At 40.6% G+C, this 26,356-nt stretch overlaps 1 protein-coding gene across 3 annotated transcripts in view; it reads right to left on the reverse strand.

Moving 5' to 3' along the window:
• The window catches only part of dnmbp.L (dynamin binding protein L homeolog), a 104,916-nt gene extending 79,433 nt beyond the window's left edge, over window positions 1-25,483 (reverse strand). For 2 of the 3 annotated variants that reach the window (XM_018225298.2, XM_018225296.2), the window contains exons 1-2: window positions 25,341-25,483; window positions 2,809-2,955 (exon numbers count right to left, since the gene is read on the reverse strand). In XM_018225298.2, coding sequence (XP_018080787.1) covers window positions 2,809-2,953 — 145 coding nt within the window. In that variant the 5' untranslated portion in view covers window positions 2,954-2,955; window positions 25,341-25,483. Of the gene's footprint in view, window positions 1-2,808; window positions 2,956-12,235; window positions 12,693-25,340 lie in introns of those variants that run through there. The other variant, XM_018225297.2, reaches the window with a different exon arrangement.
• Between the last annotated feature and the right edge of the window lie 873 nt (window positions 25,484-26,356).

A 26,356-nucleotide genomic window follows, 5' to 3' on the forward strand; every position in this document is an offset into this window, starting at 1 on the left:
CACAGGTTCCTGATAACACTAAAAGCACCTCTCTTTTTGCTTTCCCATTCACAAGAAGGTAGGCACTTGTTCACTTTAAAAACGGTAGCACCTTTATTGGAATGAGATGAGTATCTGCCGCTAAAATAGCACTGTGAATTGCTTTTTATAACAATATTGGCACTTTCCTTTTTTAATAACATGGGCTTGTCCCACACAAAAGCACCATCACTCTTTTCTAAGAATAAGAATAACACGGACACTAGCTCCTCACTGGTACAGACACTAATCCCACACAAGAACACAGACATTTCTTCTTTAGAAGAATATAGGCACAAACCTCCTACAGAAAGAATACTAGCAAAGAGTACCATCACCCTCTTTTTAGAACAAGAACAACACTCACACTAGCTCCTCACTGGCACTGACACCTGTCCTACACTGACACTTCCCTTTTTTAGATGAGTATAGGCACATGTCTTCTTCTATAGAAAGAATTCTAGTAATTAATATATGTATTAAAATTATCGTATTGTTTTTCTTTTAAGCAATGTGTATAATAATGTGGATATTATCTATTTGTATTTTGGAAAAAAAAGAAAAAAAGAAAACTGTGCTTTCGTTTTCTAACTTGCCTAAGACATTATTAAGGAATCATTGATTAACTGTGATTGGTAACTGCACTCATGCAATTCAGCACCAGCTGATGTTTAAAGGGCCAGTGACGTCAAAAAGTAAAAATATTTTATATATGGTACGTTTACCGTTTGAATCTGATGATTTTTCTACAGACAGACGCAAAGTGCAAAAAACATGGCAGATTGTGCATTTTGCAACCTTAGTACATCAGCCTTAATGTATTTTGCAGAGCTCATCTGTTATCAGTGTGTAAATGTGCCTTTTTGTCCTATTCAGTTTGAATGGGTACCACCATGGTTCACCAGCAGCTTATTTATACCAATGTGCTTCTGAAGCATACAAAACACGTTCTGTTTTTTTGTGTTAAAAGTCTATAAAAATAAATTCAAGAAAAATGTATTTAAATGTGCCCGCTAGCATTTCCAGGGAGGAACAACATACAGTATTAAAAGAAAAAGTTCAGAATCTTTCCCATACCTCCCACCATACCCCTCTACTTTTCTCTTTCCTTCTGTAAATCCTTATGTCCTTCCATTTCCTTCTTAATCAACATTTTAATGTTTCTGGAAAAGCTTACCTTTTATATTCTTTATTATTATTTATCTACATCTTATGAAGGTATGTATTGTAGTACTAGTCACAGAAAGTACTTAAAGGAGAACTAAACCTTAAAAATTAATATGGCTAAAAATTTCATTTTTATATACTGAACTTATTGCACCAGCCTAAAGTTTCAGCTTCTCAATAGCAGCAATAATCCAGGACTTCAAACTTGTCACAGGGGGTCACCATCTTGGAAAGTGTCTGTGACATGCTCAGTGGGCTCTGAGCAGCAAAGCTTAGGGGTTGTCACAAATTATCAAGCAGAAAATGAGGTTGGTTTGTAATATAAACTGATGCTAAAGGCCGATTATTAAATTCTGATGCTAATTGCACTGGTTTCTGTGCTGCCATGTAGTAATTATACATCTTAATTACTAATCAGCCTTATAGTGTGACATTTATATTCTAAGAGCACTGTATATTGTGAGTGGGTCCCTAAGCTCAGTAAGTGACAGCAGCACAGAGCATGTGCAGTGAATCAGCAGAAAAGAAGATGGGGAGCTACTGGGGCATCTTTGGAGGCACAGATCTTTACTGCTAAAGGGCTGTTACAGAAGCCCAAACCATTTCTAGCCTACTTCTTTAGTTAGGCTTTAGTTCTCCTTAAAAGGGGTTGTTCACCTTTGAGTTAACTTTTAGTATGATGTAAAGAGTGACAATTTGCAAGTTTTTGAGTTATTTAGCATTTTATTCAGCAAAATCTTCAATTTGCATTATAAACAATCTGGTAGCTATTGTCAAAATTACCCTAGCAACCATGCATTGATTTGAATAAGAGACTGGAATATGAATAGTTGAGGGCCTGAATAGAAAGATGAGTAATAAAAAGTAGCAATAACAATTAATGTGTAGCCTTACGGAGCATTTGTTTTTTAAAAGGGGTTACCGACGCCCATTTGAAAGTTGAAAAGAGCCAGAAGAAAAAGGCAAATAATTATAAAACTATAAAAAAATAAAAATAATGAAAGACAATTGAAAATTTGCTTAGAAATGGCTATTCTATTAGAAACTAAAAAGTCTACTTAAAGGTGAACCACCCCTTTAAAGGGAACCTATAACACCCCTGGAGGTGTGGGCTAACAGTGACCAAAAGCTGAATGAGAAAACAGCAGTATTTTTGGAGAAATAAGGCCCCAGTGAGTGCTGAAACCTCCGCATGGGGAGTCCACTAAGGGTAAGGTCACACCTGGAGATTCGGGGAGATTTAGTCGCCCAGCGACTAATCGTCTCTTCTTTGGGGCGACTATTCTCACCGAACTGCTTCCCCCTGTCTTCCGCCTGTGGCATGGCACTCGTCGCGCTTAGTTTTCCGAAGTCGCCCTCGTGAGTCAACTTTGGAGAATGAACGCTGCGAGTGCCAAGCCGCAGGCGTTTTTTTCATTCTAGCAGGCGGAATACAGGGGGAAGCAGTTTGGGGAGATTAGTTGCCCCAAAGAAGAGGCGATTAGTCTCCCTGAATCTCCAGGTGTAACATTACCCTAATACTGTTATTTTCCCATCTAGACCATAGTTTTAATCTTCGGTAGAGGGAACTTATTTTCTGTGACAGAAACCCTTTTAAACAAACAACAGAAAAAAGTATCTTACCAGTAATTCCTTCTTTGGTGCCAATGAGCCAGAACTCATCTATAACACTCAAAACTTCAATGACATCCCCAGCAAACAGCGTCAGCTCCTCAGACACACTGGGACAGAAATCAAAGATTGCTCGGACCACCGACCCCACCTCCATCCCTAAAGGGGGAAAAGAAAAAGAGCATGGTAAATAAAAAAGAAATACTTTTTTGTTTGGTTTAGTTTATGATTCTGACACTTGTTCTGGGAACTAATTCAATTGTGCTCAAGACACCTTGGTGGCAGTGTAGTATCCCAAACTGAACTTTTTGTTCAGGCAGGGCTCATGTCAAGCCATTTTTCAATATACATGTCTCCATTGGCAGGTGGATGCCATTTTTATACATACAGTATTTATTACACACAGACACAAACATATATAAGTGTATATGATACAACTATATGATACACCGGTCATATAATTGTTTACTGTTGAAAAAGAATAAAATTTAGCCTAGGTGTATCAGTCCTAGTTGTCAATTACACATTACTAATGTAGTGGGTTTATAAGTTCAGAAACCAAGCATGCAATCACACTAGGAAACAGAAGGGGCAGCACAAATGGAGAACATCTGTTAAGGGGGGGGGGGACATGTTAATTAATAAATATTAAAAAAAGGTATGCTTATTTTTGTACTGAGATAGTTTTGGAGGATTAGCCAAACATCTCCAAAAGAATTTATTCAAATGCAAATAATATTTTATGCTGAAGTATAATATATGGACTGCAAAGAAGTCAGTATGTAATCCCAATATTGAACCCTATAAGTTAAAACAGGCTGGTATTACTCTACTGTGGTACCCAAAGGCAAGAAACTCCTCGGTAACTTATAATATCCTTTATTTTACAAGAAGGGGTACTTTATTCACTATGTAGTTTGCCTTTAATTTGTCGCGTTCACACTTCAAAAGCTACTGACGCACAACATGAAAACACGCTGACATCAAACACACATTAAAGTGATCATGCAGATGGATTCTCTGGTGGGGGCATATGGAATAAAATATTGGATCAGTGTAAGGATGTGTGATGAATATGAGGAAGGAAGTAGGAGGGAACTTTCACAGGACATGACTTCCTGCCATAAATCGTCTGCCTTTGAAACACTGAGCAGGAAAAAGGGTTAAAATACTTTGGCAAGTTCATTAGATAACAAAATAATGTGATGTGTCCATTTCACAAAACAGTTGTTTAACTGAAACACTGTAAATAAATAAAGGAATCAGATTAATGGAGGGTAGCAGGATTGACACAGAGTAGGGATTCCTGGGGGTTTAAAGGAACAGTTCAGCGTGAAAATAAAAACTGGGTAAATAGATAGGCTGTGCAAAATAAAAAATGTTTCTAATATAGTTAGTTAGCCAAAAATGTAATGTATAAAGGCTGGAGTGACTGGATTGTCTAACATAATAGCCAGAACACTACTTCCTGCTTTTCAGTTCTCTGTACATGGTACATATCTGTTCAGTGAGTTTGCAATTGATCTTCAGCATTCAGCTCAGATTTAAAAGCAACAGATATGACCCATGTGGCCCCCCTTCAAGTCTCTGATTGGTTAGTACCTGGTAACCAGGGTAACCAGTCAGTGGAAACTAAGAGAGTTGAAAAGCAGGAAATAGTGTTTTGACTGATATGTTAGACATCCAGTCACTCCAGCCTTTATACATTTGCTAAGCCCATCTATTTACCCAGTTTTTATTTTTACACTGATCAATTCCTTTAAGGCTTTAGGTTTAAAAAAGGGGAGTGGTTTCCTGTGGATATAGTGGTGGATGAGTAACATGGACCTAAGTTACTGCCTCATGGAGAAATAAGGATGTAGGGAGACATGGAGACAAAGGGGAGATGGGCCAATGGTTGTGGGGCTGATACAGGAGCTGCACTGGGGAAGGTGGGTGTGGTAAAAATGCAGGCGCTTCTATCTGAGTGCCACTTGAATAGCACAGCAGGCCTTGAAGAACCCCTACCTGCCCTCCTATGGACTGTGAAACACATTGGCTTTGGTGTTAGGAATGAGCACCAGGCCTGGACTGGGAGTCAAAATAGGCCCTGCCATTCAAGTACACAGAGGCCCAAACAGCCCCCTACCAGCCCACTATATGGTATCTTTCTATTGAACCACACAGCAGCCCATCTGGCATTTGCCAGAACCCACAGATTGCCAGTCCGGGCCTGAGCATGGCAAAGGTTGTCACAGCTACAAAAGGTAGACAACTTATGAGAACAGCTGGGTATAATTTGGAGGTTCTTTACTGAAATGGGAACTGCATTAGGTACTGGGGTCACGTTTTCGGCAAGTGATGAGAGAGCGTTTATCAAATTTATGTGGTGGCAGCTGGCGAGTTGGAAAGAGGCAAAATCTGGTGCTTTCCATGGGCCATCTGCCAATGAAGGGAATAGGAGGTCTGCGATAGTCATAAAGTTATCTGTTAAGCTGGCCACAGACGCAAAAATCCAATCGTACGAATCAACGTACGATCGGACTTTCCCATCTCCCGACCTGCCACTCACCAATCAGATCAAAGTCTTGCCATTTAGATCAAATAAAGTAGTTAGAGAACAGATCAGCCTAACAAAGCTAGTGACAGTCTCCCACTGAAAATCGTACAATCTATATGCAGAGATTATTACCCACAGCCGACAGATATTTTCTCTCCGATCGACCAAACGACCGATCTCCATCGGTCGAAAAATGTCGGGACTCTCCACACACGGTCCAAAAATCGTACAAATCCTCTATTCGTACGATCAGATCTTTGCGTCTATGGCCAGCTTTAGTTAACAGAGTTTGTACTTGAAAATATATATTAACATGTTATATAATAAACACTGTGGCCTCTTTGATCCAAAGATCAATTAATCTGTTAATATTTGGGTTACTATGCAAAGCTGATGGGGTGGTTGAATAGAAATGGTAGAGCACATGTATTATACATGATTAAAGGGGTGGTCCACCTTAAATTTAACTTTTAGCATGTTATAGAATAGGCAATTCTAAGCAGAGTCAGAACTGCATTAAGTACTGGGGTCATGGTTTTGGCAAGTGATGAGAGAGAGCTTGGGGGTAGCATTCTTTTGGGCCCCGCCGGCCCAGACCTGCACCCTGCACTGCTGCTGCTTACCTTTCTCTCTGACCCCGGCCGTGGCGCGTAGAAAAAATTACAGGGGGGTGTGCGAGGGCGGGGGAGGGAACAGGTTGCGGCTGGGATGGGAGGAGAGGGGGCTCTGCGGCTAGGGTTGCCACCTTTTAAAAATGATGGGAGATGTCAATGTTATTAATAGGGAAAAAAGATAAATATATAGGAAGGCCGGTATTTTTTTCCAGAAAAGGTGGCAACCCTATCTGCGGCTGGGGGGACCAGGGGATGGTGTGGTAGGCCCCTGAGGCTGCAGGCCCTGTGCCCCCCAGTTCAACTCTGATTCTAAGCAACTTTTAATTGGCCCTTCATTACTTATTTTTAATCATCTTTTAATTATTTGCCTTTTTCTTCTGACTTTTCGCTTTCAAATGAGGGTCACTTACCCTATCTAAAAAGCAAATGCTTTGAAAGGCTACAAATGTATTGTTATTGCTACTTTTTTTTACTCATCTTTCTATTCAGGCCTTCTCCTAATTATATTCCGGTCTCTTGTTCATATCAATGCATGGTTGCTAGGGTAATTTGGACCCTAGCAACCATATTGCTGAGATTGCTGGAGAGTTGCTGAATAAAAAGTTAAATAACTCAAAAACTACAAATAATGAAAAACTGAAACCAATTGCTAACTGCAGAGTTGCTGAATAAAGAGCAAAATAACTCAAAAACAACAAATACAAAATGAAAACCAACTGCAAATTGTCTCAGAATAGCACTCTTTACATCATAATAAAATTATTGCAATTATTGAATAGTTTGTGTCTATTTAAAATATTGATGTTCTCATAAAAATTAGATGTAAGTAACATTATTTGCAAATTTGCCACATTTAAAAGCAGGCAACAGCTAATTCGTTGCTATAGGTATAGGACCTGTAAAAAAATTAAATCCTTGCACCTATTATTACATAGCCCCCTTTGTCCTTACAAAAAAGAACAGCACACACAAATGACAGAAGAAGCATCATAAGGCAGCTGCTTGTTTTTATCGGGGAATCTACATCCAGCAAGGTCACAGTTAGGAGGCCAATTCCAGGTCATCATAACAATTCCATACTTAGCATCTGAGAGGGGAGGGGCTTTAAGGGGATTACAGAACTAATTAATCTTAAATAAGGTTTTGGCCCCTGCTATTTACTACTGAGCTGAGGAAGGGTGATTAAGAACTCTTCTTACTAGAGTAGAATAATCCAAGTTTTTAAAAATTATTTCCTTTTTTCTCTGTAATAATAAAACAGTACAGGGATGGGATCAGTTATCTGGAAACTCGTTATGCAGAAAGCTCCAAATTACAGAAAGCCTGTCTCCCATAGACTCAATTTTATCCAAATAATCCAAATTTTTAAAAATGATTTCCCTTTTCTCTGTAATTATAAGTACATGTTTAGATGATTTTCTAGCACATGATGTGATGCTGATTCTGTTAATGCCTTTAAGAGTGGCTTGGATGATTTCTTGGACAGACATAATATCAAAGGCTATTATGATACTAAACTCTATATTCAGTATTGATATAGATATATATAATTTAGATTTAACTATGTATGTTAAGATCCAAATTACGGAAAGATCCGTTATCCAGGAAATCCCAGATCCCAAGCATTCTGGATAAAAGGTTACATATGCATACTGTACCTGCACTGTCGAAGCTTAATTATGTTTTTAGATTAGCTCTGCACAATATGTTGGAGCTATTTAAATACATGTTAATAATAATAATAATAATAATAATAACTTACAACTGCATCTATGAATTCTAGCAGTAGATAACTCTATAGCAAAACAAATGCAACAGGGAATATATTACCAAGAAAATTGTTACAGTACACCACAAGCATGGATATCCTGCTTATGTTCCACTAGGTAAAATATTTATGGCAATAACAGAATGACAACGCTACTCCAGCAGCTGACAGCTTGACACCTGAGAACAGGCAGATGGATGAAAAGAATACCTGTCACGTATAGGCAGGTTTGTGCTAGCACTCCCCAGTAAAAGTGCTCTTATGTGTAAATACTAGCACGTGCCAATAGGGATGGGCGAATTTTTTCGGCTTGTTTCGCTGCAGAAATGACGCCCATAGACTTGTATGGGGATGTGCGTCAAAAAAAAAAAAAATGCCGCGCAAATTTTAGACGAAACGGGTCAAATTCGCCCATCCCTACACATCAATAAACTGTTCTTCTGCATAAATTCTATCACTATCCAGTAAAATGCTCTTTATGTGCACTGTAAGTACTTGCACACTGCAATAAACTATTAGCCCAGCCCAGTAACCCACTAAGGTTAAAGGGGATGTTCACCTTTGAGTTAACTTGTAGTATGATGTAGAAAGTGATATTCTGAGCAGGGGCGATCCTGGCCCCTCCGCTGCCTGAGGCGACAGCAGTTGCTGCTGCCCCCCTCCCCCAGAAATTCACTCTTAAAGTACCAGGAGCAGCATTTTTGCTGCCCCTGGTACCTAATGGGGCGCTGCCGTCTGAGGCGATAGCCTCAACTCGCCTCATTGGCGAAACACCCCAGATTCTGAGACAATTTGCAATTGGTTTTAATTTTTTTATTATTTGTGAGTTATTTTAGCTTTTTATTCAGCAGCTCTCCAGTTTGCAATTTTGATAATATAGTTGCTATGGTCCAAATTCCCTAGCAACCATGCATTGATTTGAATAAGAGACCAGTGTTGGATTGGGCCCAGGGTCTACTGGCCTTCAGCCTCAGTGCCCCCCCCACACCATCCCCCGGGCCCCCCTGCCACAAAACTCAGCACCACCGATGCTGCCGTCGTCACCCCCCACCCGCATGCACGTGTGAGTGCGCACGTTATACTGGTACAGCATCGCGGAGTGCAGGAGCGGGTCTGGGCAGGCAGCTGACCCAGTCCGACCCTGTAAGAGACTGGAATACGAATACCTGAATAGAAAGATGAGTAATAAAAAGTAGCAATAACTGTGTAGTCTTACAGAGCATTTGTTTTTTAAGCTGGCCATAGACTTATTTATCTTCATATCGGATGAACGTTCGTTCGGTGCCATCTCCCGACCTGCCACTAACCATTCAGATCAAATAACGTAGTAAAAGAACAGATCAGATGATATTCTGCCCCAGCAATTGTACGAAAGTTATGTCCTACAAAAGCTGGTGACAGTCTCCCACTGATATCGTCAGATCGGCAATACATGCAGAGACAACAGCAGCCGACAGAAATTTTCTAACCTGTCCGATCAACTGAACGACCGATTGCCATCTCACAAAAAATGTGGGACACTCCACACATGGCCCGAAAATCGTATGAAACGGAGATTTGTACAATCAAATCTTTGCGTCTATGGCCAGCTTTAGTAGGGGTCAGTGACTCCCATTTGAAAGCTAGAGTCATAAGAAAAAAGCAATTAATTGATAATAAAAAACCCATAAATAATGAAGACCAATTGAAAAGTTGCTTAGAATTGGCCATTATATACATACAAAAAGTTAACTTAAACTTACCGTTAAGTGTAAAAGTAACTCAATAACGACAGTCCAAAATAAAACATCAAAAACAGCAAATCCCCAGGGCCCTTTATATTCAGTTCTAGTACGGAAGATTGGGAAAAACCTCACATGTCCCCCATCCCACATACAAACATACTCCAGCAAGCCTGCAAGTGTTGTTGCTGGAGTTTGAGGCTCTGCAGAAGGCGGAGAATGTTAAAGGCTCAGGTATAGTTGCCCTTTTTAGAGGCTAGAAAACTGCAAGCTTAGATGGGTTGGCATCATATTTCTATAGCTGTAACCAACTCCGTTGATGATTATACTTTACTCTGTCCCACAAACCAGTACCTGGGATTTAAAGGCAATACTTTCTGCTATACCATAAATCAGCTTCTAAGATTGCTGCTTGAATATATTATTATAGGTCATTTATAAGTATACTGTACATGGAGTAGATGCAGTACACAAGGACTGAACCATGTGGTACTACAATAGGCAGGCCTAATGGAATTGAAAATGATCTAGAAAAGAAAACACTGAATAAATAAAATAAAATAAGAAGTTTGTAGAAGAAAAGGATCAACTGTATCAGCTGTAAAAAAGGTAAAAAAACAATAAAGAAGGAGCAATGAATATAGTGATGCACACCTCCCAACATTTTCAAAGTAAAAAGAGGACAAAAATTTGTTTTCGCACTTAGAACAGCAAATTTTTTAGACCAAGCCCCTTTCTTTTGCCACACCCCCTAATTACCATGCTCATTTTACAAAATTTGGCAGGTTATGAAAGTTTGAAAATATTTCTCCTTATCTAAACTGTTTTTTTTGTGTCTCAAAATTGTTACAAAGTATCTTATCATTTTTTTCGGTAGCCGGCCCAAACCCGGGGGGTCCCACAAGTTTCTGGCCAGCTTGCACATCACTAGTCCCCTAGGCTTTGCACTCAGTAAAAGGGATCACTTATTCAAAAACCTGTTATCCAAAAAGCTTCGAATTACAGAATGGTCATCTCCCGTAGACTCCATTTTAGCCAAATAATCCAAATTTTTAAAAATGATTTCCTTTTTTCTCTGTAATAATAAAACTGTACCTTGTACTTGATCACAACTAAGATATAATTAATCCCTATTGTAATGAAAACCAGCCCATTGGGTTTATTCAATGTTTGCATGATTTTCTAGTAGACTTAAGATATGAAGATCCAAATTAGGGATGATCTTTTATCCGGAATACCCCAGGTCCCAAGCATTCTGGATAACAGGTCCCATACCTGTATATGCCTACTATTATATCCAACTATCCAGCAACAACCCCCCTAAATAAGGTGCCCACGTACATTCATTCATCAGCTTTTCCTGGCCTGGAATCTGAGAGCCTTTTAGAAGCCTTTGTGCAGGACTAAATGCTCACCAAATACATTATTTACAGACCACAAAGAGCTAATGTTTGATGCAATAACCACCTGCATTTCTCATACAAACAACAGAAGAAAAGCCTGGAAACAGTTATTTGTCATGTCAATAAGAAAACAAACAAGGCAGGCAAAGGGTGATGGAAAACAGAGGCACGTTGCAATAGCTTCCATTTCTATGGCACCCCCTCAAACACAGATTTCTAGTTAATGAGATTGTCTGCATTATTATGGTCCTTTACTTATACCACCCCAGCAACCAAAATATTGTACAGTTTCATATACAAGTACGGGGTCCATTATCCGAAAACCCATTATCCACAAAGCTCTGAATGAATCCAAATAATCCAAATTATTATTACGGTATGAAGATCCAAATAACTGAAAGATCTGTTATCCAGAAAACCCCAGGTCCCAAACATTCTGGAAAACAGGTCTTCAAATAAGATTCATGGCTCAACTTACTGAATACTATGGCCTGGTTTTTTGTTGGCTATGGATGTGTATGCATTATGGGCGAATTGAATCGTTAATTTTTGGATTTGCCAAAATATAAAATTCTCCACAAAACATTAAGCTGAATTTCAAGTTGAAATACTATAATGTGCATATTGATAATTGCCCCATATCCCAACATAATTTGTACAAAATGTCACCTATAGTTATGACAAGCCATAAAATTTATAGTGTTGCATTTTGGGTAGATTTGTGGTTTTACATTGAGGCATTTTGGCACACTTTTTTTCTGTCCCTGATGATGTTGGCATTTGGTTTGTGAATATTCTGATTGGCTACAGTGGTTGTAGCCCTGCCCACTTAAAGTAAAAAATAATTAGAACAGAACCTACAACACCCAGAGTAACAGTATGAAATATTAACCTTTGCCAACATAAATCTAATTTAGGAATCGGTTATCTTTGCTATTGCCTCTATTGCAGAACAATGCCCAGAATTGACGGCAATTTAATGGAAAAAGGCTTAGGACGGTGCACATATCACTTAATACAGGTATGGGATCCCTTATCTGGAAACCAGTTATCCAGAAAGCTGCCATAGACTCCATATTAGGCAAATAATTAAAATGTTTTAAAATTATTTATTTTCCTCCATAATAATAAAACAATACTTTGTACTTGATTCTAACTAAGCTGTATGAATCCCTATTGGTGGCAAAACAATGTCAATTGTTATTGTTATTTAATGTTTACATTAATAAACAAGTCTCAGGCATTCTACATAACAATTCCCAAACCTGTACCCAGAGCTAGATAACACACACACACACACAAACACACACACACAGATTTAAGTACTTGCAGCAGAGATTTAACTACACACAGCTCCAAATCACAGCAAAGAAAAACAAGAAAATCAAACCCACAGTGTTTCCTCTTGACAAAAAGTGATCATGTCTCTTTAAGCCACACAGGGAAAACAGAGGATGTTGGGAGTTGTAGTTCACTCCAGTAAACTAGTCTTAGATTTAAAAAGAATCCTTGCAGAAAATAACAGCCCGTACGGGAGGAGTGATTGTGATTAAAAAATCAGCTTCATCTTTCATTGGTAAACAGCGATTGCATCCCTTTAACCAACACAGCTAAATGACCACCCTGGAAGGTCTGCATTTACATTTGCAGGAGACATCTGGGAAAAGGAAATTATCTTGGGCGTTAGCAGTCCAGCCTGGAACGGAGCAAGAACAAATCTCTCTTGTGCATGGGAGTTTCTGTCAGCTATCCAGAAATGCATTTCCAGGCATGTGCAGGCACGGTTTTGTCCCAGGGTGTACATCTTCCATCACCATGCCTCTTTAAAGATCTCTTGCTTCAGGGGCTTGTGTTTAGCAATGTTGAGCTAAGTGTATAATGCACATTCCTAAATACATGGTAAGTGTGTTGTGTGAATTTGATAGGAAACTTAGATTGTAAGATCCAAAGGACTAATGTAAACAATAGCTGTATTAAAGCTGTCTATACATCTTGGCACTATTATTATTTATATAGTGCAAACATATTCCACAGCGTTTTCCAGGAACTATACATTATTCACATTTGCCCCTACCCCAGTGGAGCTTACAATCAAAGTTTCTTCACATTCTTAAGCTGCCCAGAAGTGTCCAGGATAGAATCAAACCTAGGACTCCAGCACTGCTAGGCAGCAATGCTATCCACTGTGCCATGCCATATAAACAGATAGTAAACAAAACAAATAACATATCTAAATAGATCAAAGCATGATTGGGTTACAGCCATCCAATGCCTTATACAGTGTCCCATTTTGAATATTAACACATAATGACAATAATTGACTAAAGGTGGCCATACACGGGCCGATAAAAGCTGCAGACAGACCGTGTCGGCAGCTTATTGGCCCGTGTATGGGGCCCCCCGACCGGCTTCACCGATCGAGATCTGGCCGAAAGTCGGCCAGATCTCAATTGGATGGGACAAAAAATCCCGTCAGATCGCGGCCGCATCTATTCGTTGATGCGGTCCTGCGATCCGACCGCCCATTACTATTCGTTGGGATCCGATCGTTGGGCCCTAGGGCCCACGATCGGATCAGCCCGATATTGCCCACCTCAAGGTGGGCATATTGGGGAGAGATCCGCTCATTTGGCTACAGTTATCTACCTACAGACTTTACTTTCTCCCTATTAATTTAATTTTTACACTGTATGATAAAGACCAAACTTTTTTACTTGTGAGCTACATTCAAATGTAAACAGAGTTGGGGTGCAACACAAGCATGAAACATGTTCCTGGGTGTACCAAATAAGGTTGTGATTGGTTATTTGGTAGCCCCTTGTGGACTAGCAGCACATAGGAGGGTCTGTTTGGCCTGGTTTTCATGCAACCCAAACTTTCCTCCAAGCCAGAAATATAAAAATAAGCACCTGCTTTGAAACTACTGGGAGCAACATCCAAGGGGTTGGTCAGTAACATTTTGCTCAAGAGCTACTGGTTGGGGAACACCAATATAGACAATGGTAATTCAAGACAAGTTGCAGTTGGTTTCTATTGTTTTTAAAATTATTTAAATAAATCTAGTTTGGAATTTCAAAAACTGTTATCTGGACATTATTGTACACTCGGACTGGGGGGCCTGGGGTCCACCGGGGTTGCTGTCTCAGGCCCCCCCTCCGCACCCTTCCCCCAGCTGCGCCACGTGTGCAGTGTTTTTGCCACGACCAGTCCGAAGAAGGACGGTAGCAGCAGGAAGAAGAAGTGCAGGGAGCGGTTCTGGGCCGGCGGGCCCCACCGGGTTTTTTCCCGGTGTCCCGCCGGCCCAGTCTGACCCTGCACTGGGATGATTCAGTCGTTTAGCTCATGGGTCAGCTTTATCCAACACACAGACAGTGGCTTGACTGTTGGAATGTAATAGGAAAGAAAGATATAAATAAATATAAGTAATGCTAATATCATCAATAAAAATCTAACCTAAAAACTGACCCCCTTTCTGTTTGCCAGTTGCCTTCAGGTATCCAGAAAGCATCCTGAATATGCTAGGTGGTAATGCAACAGTTGGAGGGCCACAGACATGCTCAAGGTAACACAGCAGTGCACTATGTGAATGCTTGCTCCCCTGTGTACTAACTAGCTCAGTGTCATGTAAGGTAAGAGCAGCCAGTCTCAGTGTCACCCAGGGTAAGAGCAACAGGACAGTCCCAGCGGCAGAGCACTAATCACAGGACTGCTATAGTTCAGGAACAGCCGAGAAGCAATAGAGATTGCCCTTTATTATGAACAGTGTAAACAGGCAGCAGGAATGGCCGGAACCGGCAAACCCTGGGCCTTTTGATCTCTTAATGCTGATTCTGCTCAATTCTTTCTCTAGTTAGAATCATCTCGTAGGTACAATACATAATTTGTGCACAGGCCAGACTCTCTTTTTTTTCTACTGGCACATGGTATCCATTGAAACATGTAAATGAAAAGCACAATTAGTCACTTTTAGGGATGGTGAAAGCCCTAGAAATGTCACCCTGGGAGAGGCGACCTGTATCAGGACAGGGCACTGATTCAATTTTACTTGTACAATGAAAGCCAATGAGCCAATGTCTTTTCCGGATAATGGATCTATAATTTGGATCTTTTTACCTTAAGTCTACTAGAACATCATTAACATTAAATAATAGGCTGGTTTTGCTTCCGCTAAGGATTAATTATAACTTAGTTTGAATTAATTAGAAGGTATTGTTTTTGTTTTTTTATTACAGAGAAAAAAGTAATCATTTTAAAAAATTTGGATTTTCCGGATAGTCAAAGGGATGTGGGCTGTCCATAATTCGGCACTTTGGATAACGGGTTTCCGGGTTGCACCAAAAAGAAGCCGAAGTACTGTATCTTACCATGCTTATTATTCTGGTTATTTGGAATTAACACAAGTTTTATACATCTGCAAATTTTTGCCTGCAACAACAGTCTCTAATCTGTCTAATCAGCAATTTATCAAGAAAATGGGTGAACTGTTGTTTACTGAGGGTTCTTTATGAAGTCCTACAGCACCAAGGGGTGTAAATCACAATTAAAGAAGAAGGAAAGGTTGAATCACTGAATGGTTAATAATTCCCGTTACCCCAGGCCGATGCAGAACCTGCACTTGCCCAGGGTACTTCTCAGTGAGTACTACAAAACGATCATCTTCTTCTGCTTCTTCTTTCTTCAAAGTCTTGGTGAAGAAGCAGGAAGAGGACCTCTCTGTGGTGCTCGCTGAGAAGAACCCCTGGCCACTGGCCCTGGGTATCAGGTAAGTGTTTATAATAACTTTTTTATACGGTATATCCCCTTTAGAAAATGAAAGGACGGAATTTGTAGTTATTAGATGCTCAAAATTACAAGTCAAGGTACTGAACCTTTACGTAATCAGGTCCTGTTTGAATGAGCTGGCCAGACATTTAAGCCTTTGAGGGCAGCTGAGCCTATAGTATATTCTTTCAAACTGCAATTTCCTATTACTTAATTAAACATAGCAATTAAATGGAACATTGAAATGTACAATTGTGAAAAACATTTAAGAATTCCATACCTCCCAGGCTATGACAGTTTGAACACATTTCTGTGGTTTTTATGTGCTATTACAGTTTTGCTAATGAAGGTGTATTGCCTTTAAGCTGCCAGTCACAGTTTTCCATAAGAGACCTGCTTATCTTAGCTACAATAGTTTCTTTGCTTAGCTTAACTTGTTACAAAGTATCAAGTGCACCTGCCACATATTCTGGGCTCTGCCAAAAGCCAATTAAGTTAGAAACTTTGAATCTATTTAATGCTGTTCAATTCAAGAGATCAAAGAGAAAGTCAGACATTTCAGTAACAATTTTGGACTGCAGGTTAAGCTGTCAAATTCAGGACTGTCCCGTGAAAAAAACGGGACAGTTGAGAGGTATTCCTAGATTTGCAATGCTCAGTTGCCTTTTAGAATAACATTTACTGAGCATGGAAATAATCAATGCTTCTTTGTACGATAAAGTACTCAGTATTACATAAAGTACAGCTTTAAAGGAAAAGTAACAACAAAAAATGAAACTGTAAAGAAGTGACAATATAATGTACTGTTGCCCTGCACCGGTAAAACTGATGTGTTTGCTTCAGAAACACTACTATAGTTTATATAAACAAGCTGCTGTGTAGCCATGGGGGCAACCATTCAAGCACAGGATACTCCGTAGATAACAGATAAATTCTGAAGAATATAATTTTATACTACAGAGCTTAGCTATTATCCTCTGTGTATCTTGTGCTTTTACTCCTTTTCAGTTTTGAATGGCTGCCCCCATGGCTACCCAGCAGCTTGTTTATAGAAACTATAGAAGTTTTTCTGAAGCAAACACACCAGTTTTACCGGCGCAGGGCAACTACATTATATTTTCATTACTTTGCTACACTTTAATTTTTTGGTGTTACTGTTCCTACTGTTTCATAGCCAGAAGTATCCTTATTCTTTCACATCTGGAACCATTGTGTAGGCTTCAGCTCAAAGCGGACACAATGGTTTCCGGATGCAAACAGAAGAGGGAGGCTACTGCCCACGGTAGGGGCTGAAATTGGCCTGCATAATTTCAGCCCTGTGTGACCCTAGCTAGGATAGAGCTAAAGCCTCTGAGAGATTGGGAACTCAGTAAAATACACAAGTGGTGGTAGAGAGCACTAACACTTAATGAAACACTTTGCCTATGACCCTTAAAAAGAGCACTCGGAAAATATATAAATATAAAAACCTTTGTTCTTTATTGCAGAAAGAGCCAATGAATAGTAAAAACTCCTCCAGACCCAACCATCTACCATTTCCAGTTGCAGAACAAAAACAGACAAATAATTATGTAAAAACAATAAAAAACTTTTCAGACCGTCTGAAAAGTTGCAAAGAATAGATCCATCATACATTATACTTTATTCTCTTTTTTCTCTATAGAAAATCATTTCTCTTATAAAAATTTACTGACTAACGTCAGACTCCTGCTATGGCTAAGTGGATATAAAATTTGATTGAAACAATTAAGCAGACTATCCTATTATCCGAGTGTCTGGATTCTGGATGGCGGTATTTTTGACCATTCGTTCATACAAAATCTCTCCAGCATGATGGAACCGCCACCAAATTTGACAGTAGGTAGCAGGTGTTTTTCTTGGAATGCAGTGTTCTTCTTCCACCATGCAAAGCGCTTTTTGTTATGACCAAATAACTCAATTTTTGTCTCAACAGTCCAAAGAAATTTGTTCCAAAATGACTGTGGCTTGTCTAAATGAGCTTTTGCATACAACAAGCGACTCTGTTTGTGGCGTGAGTGCAGAAAGGGCTTCTTTCTCATCACCCTGCCATACAGATGTTCTTTGGGAAAAATGCACATTGTAGAACAATGTACAGATACACCATCTGCAGCAAGATGTTCTTGCAGGTCTTTGGAGGTGATCTTTGGGTTGTATGTAACCATTCTCACAATCCTCCACATATGCCACTCCTGTATTTTTCTTGGCCTGGCAGACTTGGGTTTTACAGCAACTGTGTCTGTGGCTTTCCATTTCCTGATTACATTCATTATAATTGAAACTGACAGTTTAAACTTCTGAGATAGCTTTTTGTAGCCTTCCCCTAAACCATACTGATACTGATACTCAACAATCTTTGTTTTCAGATCTTTTGAGAGTTGCTTTAAGGATCCCATGCTGTCACTCTTCAGAGGAGAGTCATACAGAAGCACAACTTATCTTTTCTCATGATTAACCCCTATCTTTTTTATTGAAAGTCAATTATTATGCAGACTTTAAGGGGGTTATTTATCAAAAGTCGAATTTTAGTGCTTTATATACTTCGAATGGTTTCTAATTAAAAAAAAACCCTCAAATTGCTCGATTTAATCAAGTTTTTGGGCAAAATCCACTGAAAAAAACTCGAACATCATGAAGGCTATTAACATCTTCAAATGGTTCAAGGGACCTCTGCCATTGACCTCTACAGGTTTTAGATATTTTAGACATATTTTCAGATTTGATCTATTTCCGGGTCGGGGTATAATAAATCTCGTTTTTGTGGAAAACACAACTTGATCCTTAGTAAATAACCCCCTAAATTTTACATAGTTTATCCTGGATAGCATTATTATATGCTTGTTAATACCTTAAACCTATGTCTTCTACTGAAAGAAAAACAAAAATAGCCCAATCTCAGTATGGGTCTAATTTACAAAGGTAGGCACTAAATTGCACCAGCGCTTCTGCTGTTCAGAGTCTATAATTGCAAGGAAGCCCTTGCGTTTTAAAGTCAGTTAGCATCAGAATTCTACAGACAGATTGCCTTGAGAGGAAAGCCACGTGTCACTGACAAAATCTGGCAGTGGTTTGATTAATGTGCAACAGTAACACAGAGATTCACTTAGAACCTTCCGTTGTAAAATGTTCACATACAGTCGTGGACCAAAATATTGGCGTCTTCTGCACTTTTTGGAAATAATGCTCCAGTTCTGCCAGAAAACTGCTGTAAGTAACAATGCCATGGTATTCACATATTTATTTCTGTCTAAAGTGAATCAACACCAAAAAGCTTTAACAAATTACAAAACCCAATCTTATTCTACACAGCAATCCTTAAATGGACTGGACAAAAACTAATGAAATCGTTTTGATGTTGTAATAAAAGTGTGGATTTTCAGCAGGTGATTCTCCTAAAATTGCAGGTTCATGCATGCATTCAGCCAGTTTAAAGTACCTGTGAGACCCCCACTGAACATAGAGAAAAGAAAGAAAAGCAGAAAACTGTCTGAGGAAAAAGCAAAAAGGGTAATCTTAGGCTAGAGCCAGACAACACTTTTAAATGCTGATCCTTGAAGGCGCACCGGCGGATTTCAGTGTGAAATGCAAAATGTTATGTTTATGCATCGAAATCCGCCGCGTCTGCCTGCACCCAAGCCGAATCAATGCTGCAGGCAGACGAGGAGTGGAAGCACAGCGGGGAAGAGATTCTGGATCTGCCATCGTCCGGCACTTGTCTTAAGGGTTAGTCCACACGAGGAGATTCGGGGAGATTTAGTCACCTGGTGACTAATCGTCTTTTCTTCTGGGCGACAATCTCCTCAATCTGCCTTTGCGTGTCTTCCCATCCGCTATAATGAAAAGTCGGAAACTTCGGAAAAGACATGCGAAGGCAGTTTGGGGAGATTGTCGCCCAGAAGAAGAGGTGATTAGTCGTCAGGCGACTAAATCTCCCAGAATCTCCTTGTGTGGACTAACCCTAAGGCTACAAGTCCATCTCCACAAACCTAAATGTCATTGTCTCCCCTTTTCACAATTCTCCCTTGATGTTGAAGCAATGTAAAAAGGATCAAAAATTGCAAGAAACGTGATCACTGACTCCAGACACAAGGCAGAACAGATTATATTTGCACTCGAAACACCTTACTGCTGACAGTGAAACATAGCGAACAAGCCAAAATCCTGTTGGAAGAACGTAATAAAGACAGACGTAAAGCTATTTTGGAAAAGCACATCATCTCTTGTTTTACAAAAAAAAAAGGTGCCTTCAAAGAAAACAAATTCCTAAAATTAAACATGGAAAAGGTTCACTGATGCCTTGGAGTTGCTCTGCTGCTCTCAGAACTATGTACCTTGAGTCTGTGCATGGCATCATGAAACGAGGAGATTACAAATCCATTTTGGAGCATAATATTGAACCCAGAAAGCTGGGTCTCCATTGCAGATTATGGCTCTTCTAGCAGGACAATGACCTAAAGCACACTTAAAAAGCACCCAGGAATTTTGCAAACTGGAGCAGCTTTCAAAAGAACAGTTAACCAAACTGGCTAAGATAATTTTAAGAAGCATTCGATTTCTGATATGCCTTAAAAGTGCATGCTACCAATGATGGACTGTCTTTTTTCAACCCCATTTAACTATGTAACTATCCAGCAGATAAATGTACTCGCTGTGCTTACAATCTAAGGTCCCTATGACATTTACATGCAGTGGGGACAATTTTATCAGCAGCCAATTAACCTGCCTCTATATTTTCGGAGTGTGGAATGAAATTGGAGAACCCTGAGGGAACTTATGAAGACAGTGGTTGAACTTACAAACTACTTGCAGATTGCCCAATTTGGAATCAAACTGCATTGCTGTAAGGCAACCGTTCTACCCATTGTGCTGCCTTTTGGTATTAAAGTTGGTCTTTAAGTTAACTTTTAACATCATGGGAAGCCCTACTCTTAGGAAGCCTTCCTCTTCTGCCTCTTTCCAGCTTTCATATGGGCTCAATGACCCCAGCAGCCAAAAGCTATTATCTATGAGGATTACATTTTACTGTTACCGTATAATAGATCAGCATTTATGAGACACCCACTTGTAGGACTGAAGGAATCTGAGCTGAATAATGGCAGCATCCATGTAACAATAGCAGAGTTCTAAGTACCCTATGAGTAGGGCAAAGTGGGCAGTGGCATGCAGCATAAATAGTGAGTCAGTATGCATAATACATTGCTAATACATTGCTTACCCGTACTTTGTTCCTTTTTGTAGGTATCTGAGTTTTTGTGGCCCCTTTAATTCTTTTAATTCTTTTATCACAACAGGTAACATGTTACCATACAATGATGACTGTCAGCTCTACAGAGCACAATGGAAAGTTATTTGTATCATTTTACTGGCATGGCTGTGTGTCACTAAATGACTTCTATTGTCAGTTGCAGAAGATTTTTACTAGAAACAATGCTAATTGTAGGCGTGGCACTTTAAAATGCAGAAAGCTATGATATGTAAAATAGTATTTATTTATACACTATACAAGGGCTCATTTGAGAACTCAAACACATGTGCAAAGTGCAAAAAAGGCCACAATTGTCCATTTTCTGTATGCAGCTGCTGTTTTACAGGATACTGGCTCCTGCTTGCAACTCAGAATGGGACCTGACGTTTTTATATCCAATACTTTTACTTCCAAGAGAAAAAAAGTGTTGCCCTTCCTAACAGTCTAAGGGCTGAACTACACTGCACACTTACATGCGATGACACGCATGTCACCAGTCGGATGTGCAGAAGATAATGGAACTGAATGTGAAATCACAGGTACAAATTACATGTATCCGACAGTTGGATGAAAACGCAGCATGTGGCGTTTTCATCCGACAGTTGGATACATGTAGTTTGTACCCACATTCAGTTCCATTCTCTTCTGCACATCCGAAACATCGAATGCGTGTCATCGCATGGCAACGTGTTGGACAACAGCGCGCCGAGTTCAGCCCTAAGAGTAACAGGGTTTTAATTATTTTTGTTGTTTCTGAATTACTTGCCTATTCTGCCCTTGCAAGAATGTAATTTAAAATGCTATCACTAACCCAACAACATTTTGGCTGACTAATCCAATTCAATATTTGTTAATACTTACCTGTCTAGTCAGACCCCGTTATTCATCTTCCAGTCTGCCAGTAAAACACTGCCTGGTTACTAGGGTAAATGGTACCCTAGCAACCAGTGCCAACCTTGCACCAGGCCCCCCTGCAAAAAAAAACTTCAGAGGGGCCCAGCGCATGCAGTAACACTACCACCCAATGCACTAATGCACGCTCGCATGCACACGTAGGCTTGCTAAATGGGGCCAGCAAACTTTCAGAAAAGAGAGCTTCTTTAGAGAAAGCAGATCCTACAATCCAGGCCCCCTGTTGATGTGCTGCAGAAAAAAGTGGAATAACCGCCCCCCAAATAAAGAGTAACAAATTGCATATTGTCTTAGAATACCACTACACCGTATTGAAGGAACAGAGAGCTGAGGGTTAAAAGGAGCTGAAAGGCCCTCCACTGTCCAATAATAAATTAACTATAATAAAAGCCTATTTCAAGGTTCAGCAAGTTGACCCAATGCTGAAGTTCTTCTGGAGTTATTTGATAAAACAGGAATTACCTGTAACAGACTCACACCTCCAAAACTTGGTACAACTTGTTGCCTCCCTGTATAAAATATTATAGGAATGCGAGTGCAACTCCTCTGTATAACTCCCACATCACAGGACTGCTCCAGTCTATTTAACTGGCTGCTATAGTACCATACAGGGAAGTGTCACTACTTCATCTGCCTCTTCTTTAGCCTGCAAAGGGGACATGAACCCAAAAATAAATGTAAAGAATTCTAAGGACCTTACCAAAGTACAGTTTCTCTCCCTTTTTGCACTATTGGTTCAGACTCTAGAAACAATGTACCTTTTTGTGTGTGTGTGTGGGGGGGGGGGTACATGCCCTTTACCAGAAAAATACTATCTGTAATTGGAGTGGGATTTATTTAGTTTATTTCACCTGTTTTTTTTTTTTAATATTCTCACCGCAATTATCAGTCCCTGTTTTATTATAATAAGTAATAGGCTATGTTATGCACAAATGGCATGTACTGGGGGTAAAGTGAGACACTGATTTCCACAACTGACCTACCAGCGGCTGAGAAGGCTCAATATTTGCATCACACAAGCCTTTCATAGCATGCTTAAAAACTGTTGCGGTTATCAAACCTTTTCGACTGTAAGCTCTGTTGAGCAAGGTCCTCTGTACCCCTTGTATAGGTTATCAGATGTATTTTCTATGCAATCTGTACGTTCAATATATACACCCATTAATTGTACAGCGCTGCAGAATATGTTGATGCCATACAAATACTAATAACAAGGTACTTTTCACAGACACAATTGTATTGCTTTAACACTGTGATACACAAAAGAGCTGTGTGTGGGCACTGTGCTGCCCTTCTAGAAAGGGGCTGATTATGCCACTCAGTGGATGGACACGTGCCTCTCTATTTCAGTCCATCAGCGCTAAGCAGTACAGGACACTGTGTAACGTGATGCTGTGACAGCTTAATCCCTGGCCCTGCGAAAGTGGCACATCATTTAGGTTTATGACAACAACAACAGAATATCTAGTGATATACTCTTCCCAGAGACTATTATCCCACTGTTACCATAGGAACCATCTCTCCCTACTATACCTGATATCCCACAGTCACACTCCCTTCCCAGAGACTATTATCCCACTGTTACTATAGGCACCATCTCTCCCTACTATACCTGCTATCCCACAGTCAAACTCCCTTCCCAGAGACTATTATCCCACTGTTACCATAGGCACCATCTCTCCCTACTATACCTGATATCCCACAGTCACACTCCCTTCCCAGAGACTATTATCTCACTGCTACTATAGGCACCATCTCTCCCTACTATACCTGATATCCCACAGTCACACTCCCTTCCCAGAGACTATATCCCACTGTTACTATAGGCACCATCTCTCCCTACTATACCTGATATCCCACAGTCACACTCCCTTCCCAGAGACTATTATCCCACTGTTACTATAGGCACCATCTCTCCCTACTATACCTGCTATCCCACAGTCACACTCCCTTCCCAGAGACTATTATCCCACTGTTACTATAGGCACCATCTCTCCCTACTATACCTGCTATCCCACAGTCACACTCCCTTCCCAGAGACTATTATCCCACTGTTACTATAGGCACCATCTCTCCCTACTATAACTGCTATCCCACAGCCCCTTCCCAGAGTCTATTATCCAACTACTACTATAGATACACCTCTCCCTACTATACCTGCTATCCCACAGCCACAGTCCCTTCCCAGAGACTATTGTCCCACTGTTACTATAGGCACAATCTCTCCCTACTATACCTGCTATCCAACAGCCACACTCCCTTCCCAGAGACTATTATCCCACTGTTACTATAGACACCATCTCTCCCTACTATACCTGCTATCCCACAGTCACACTCCCTTCCCAGAGACTATTATCCACTGTTACTACAGACACTATCTCTCCCTACTATACCTGCTATCCCACAGTCACACTCCCTTCCCAGAGACTATTATCCCACTGTTACTATAGACACCATCTCTCCCTACTATACCTGCTATCCCACAGTCCCTTCCCAGAGACTATTATTTACTGTTACTATAGGCACCATCTCTCACTACTACTACACAGCTGCAGTCCCTACTTTTCTTGGATGTGCCTCTTAAAAGTAAACAAATATCTTATGCTGAAGGGGAAACATAGGACTATTTACCCATGAGTTGTGGGCACTCCACACACATAAACACATAGTAGGCCATGTACCCCTGCCTGCTCTGATATAAAGCAATCTTTCCCTGTGGTAGCTGCTGCAGAGTGAGCCAGTGAGTTCAGGCTGAGAACTGTAATTGTACAAGTGCTGAAGCATGAAGTTAATATGGCCTGGCCAAGTAACCACCATCCCAGTGCAACACATCCTGGAGCACTACTACCTCCAGGCACAGAAAAGCAACTTTTTTAACATATTTATTCAGGGATTTCCAGCAGCTACACACTCCATTGGTGTCTGTCAATAATTTGTTCCACAACAGTTGGCAGAGCTGACAAAGTACATAAGACACAGAAGCTGTAGTTCCCTGAAAGCGATACTCCTACAGGTCTGACGCCCCCATCCTTATGCCGATTAGACTAATACAAGCAAGTGTTTCTCGTCTTCACGCTGTGCCTCTCAGTGGATGCTGGGAGTGATAGTCCAACAGCATGTAAAACAGCATGTCAATCAATCAATCCAGCTAATGTCTGCCTGAATCATGTGTATAGGGAAGAATCTTTGTATGAACTGCCTGATGGAAGTTGCAGCTGAAAACTGCAAGGCAAAAACTTAAAGAAACTTAAACTTTATCAGATACAGCAGACTCTTCCCCGCTGCTTTGTGTGTATGTATGTATGTATGTATGTATGTATGTAGTATGCATGTAGTATGTATGTGTGTATATATGTATAGGAATGTATGTATGTATGTATCATGTACGTGTATATATATATATATATATGTATTTGTATATGAATACTCAGCTGCACTGCAGAGTTAATAGTGGCCAGGATTCCCCGCACAGAACACACCCCCATACAGACCAATAGATCCCACTCTCCCCCGGTCCAACAGGCTGTTCCCCTGCCCAACGCCTCCAGATCCCATCCCCCTACCTGCACACAGTCCCGCGGGCTCCAGCCAGCTTGTCCACCCGAGATCGGGCTGTCACTTTCCTTCCTTGTAAAGCTCCTGCGAGTCAGTGTGGCCCGGTACAACTCCGCCTGCCTCCAGTCATGAGACCGCCCCCTCCCTAAACTGCTTTTGTTCCCGCCCATCCTCAGGGATCATTCCCTGGCCTTGTACACCCCAGGCTGTGATGTGAATGTGTACTCTCTGCCTTGTTGTGCCCCTCGCTTCATGTATGACTAATAAACTACAAATAGCAGCTTTCCTGCGGGCCACATTGTATAAACTACACATCAGACTGCTACAGTCTGGAGAGTTACAGCTGGCACAACTGATGGAAGATGATGCAAATCTTTATGGAATGTGCTTATTAGTTATTATCCCATTTGCAAATTGCAATTGCTGGAACTGTATCAATGTGGCAGCTTTATTAACTTATATTTTACTTCACCAGTATTGTCAGGTCCTATACTTAATAGTCTCCTGCATTTCATTGATTAGACTGTAAGCTCATTGTGCAAGAGCCCTCCTGCTCTTCAGGTTTTTACTCTTGCTCTTTTGCTCCTGACCTTTAAACCTATAACCACCATATTTTACTGCCTTTGTTTAGGCTTGGGATCATGGGCAATCCTGGCTCCTCTGCTGCCTGAGGCGGCTTGATGCTACCTCCCCCCTCACCTTTTTTGTCGTCGGAGGGGGGTTGAAGGGGGGTCCACGATGCCACTGGAGGGGGCCCAGTATGCTAGAGAGAGATTGCAATTCCGCTCTCTGTGCTAGAAGAGACGTCTTTTTTTTTTTTTCAAAATCGGCTCTTAAAGTTACCAAGAGTGGCTGGTAACCAATTGCTGCCTCCTTAGGCGAGTTTCTCAACTCACCTCATTGGCCCAGCGCCTATGCTTGGGACTGATTTAGAGGTCCAGCATTTTCCCAAAGGAGGTGACATATAGTGGTGCATTATCATAGGGGCAATTGGGGCCACCAGTAAGGGCCCATGGATCATACC

This window comes from Xenopus laevis, chromosome 7L, assembly GCF_017654675.1.
Source record: "Xenopus laevis strain J_2021 chromosome 7L, Xenopus_laevis_v10.1, whole genome shotgun sequence".
Taxonomy (NCBI): Eukaryota; Metazoa; Chordata; class Amphibia; order Anura; family Pipidae; genus Xenopus; species Xenopus laevis.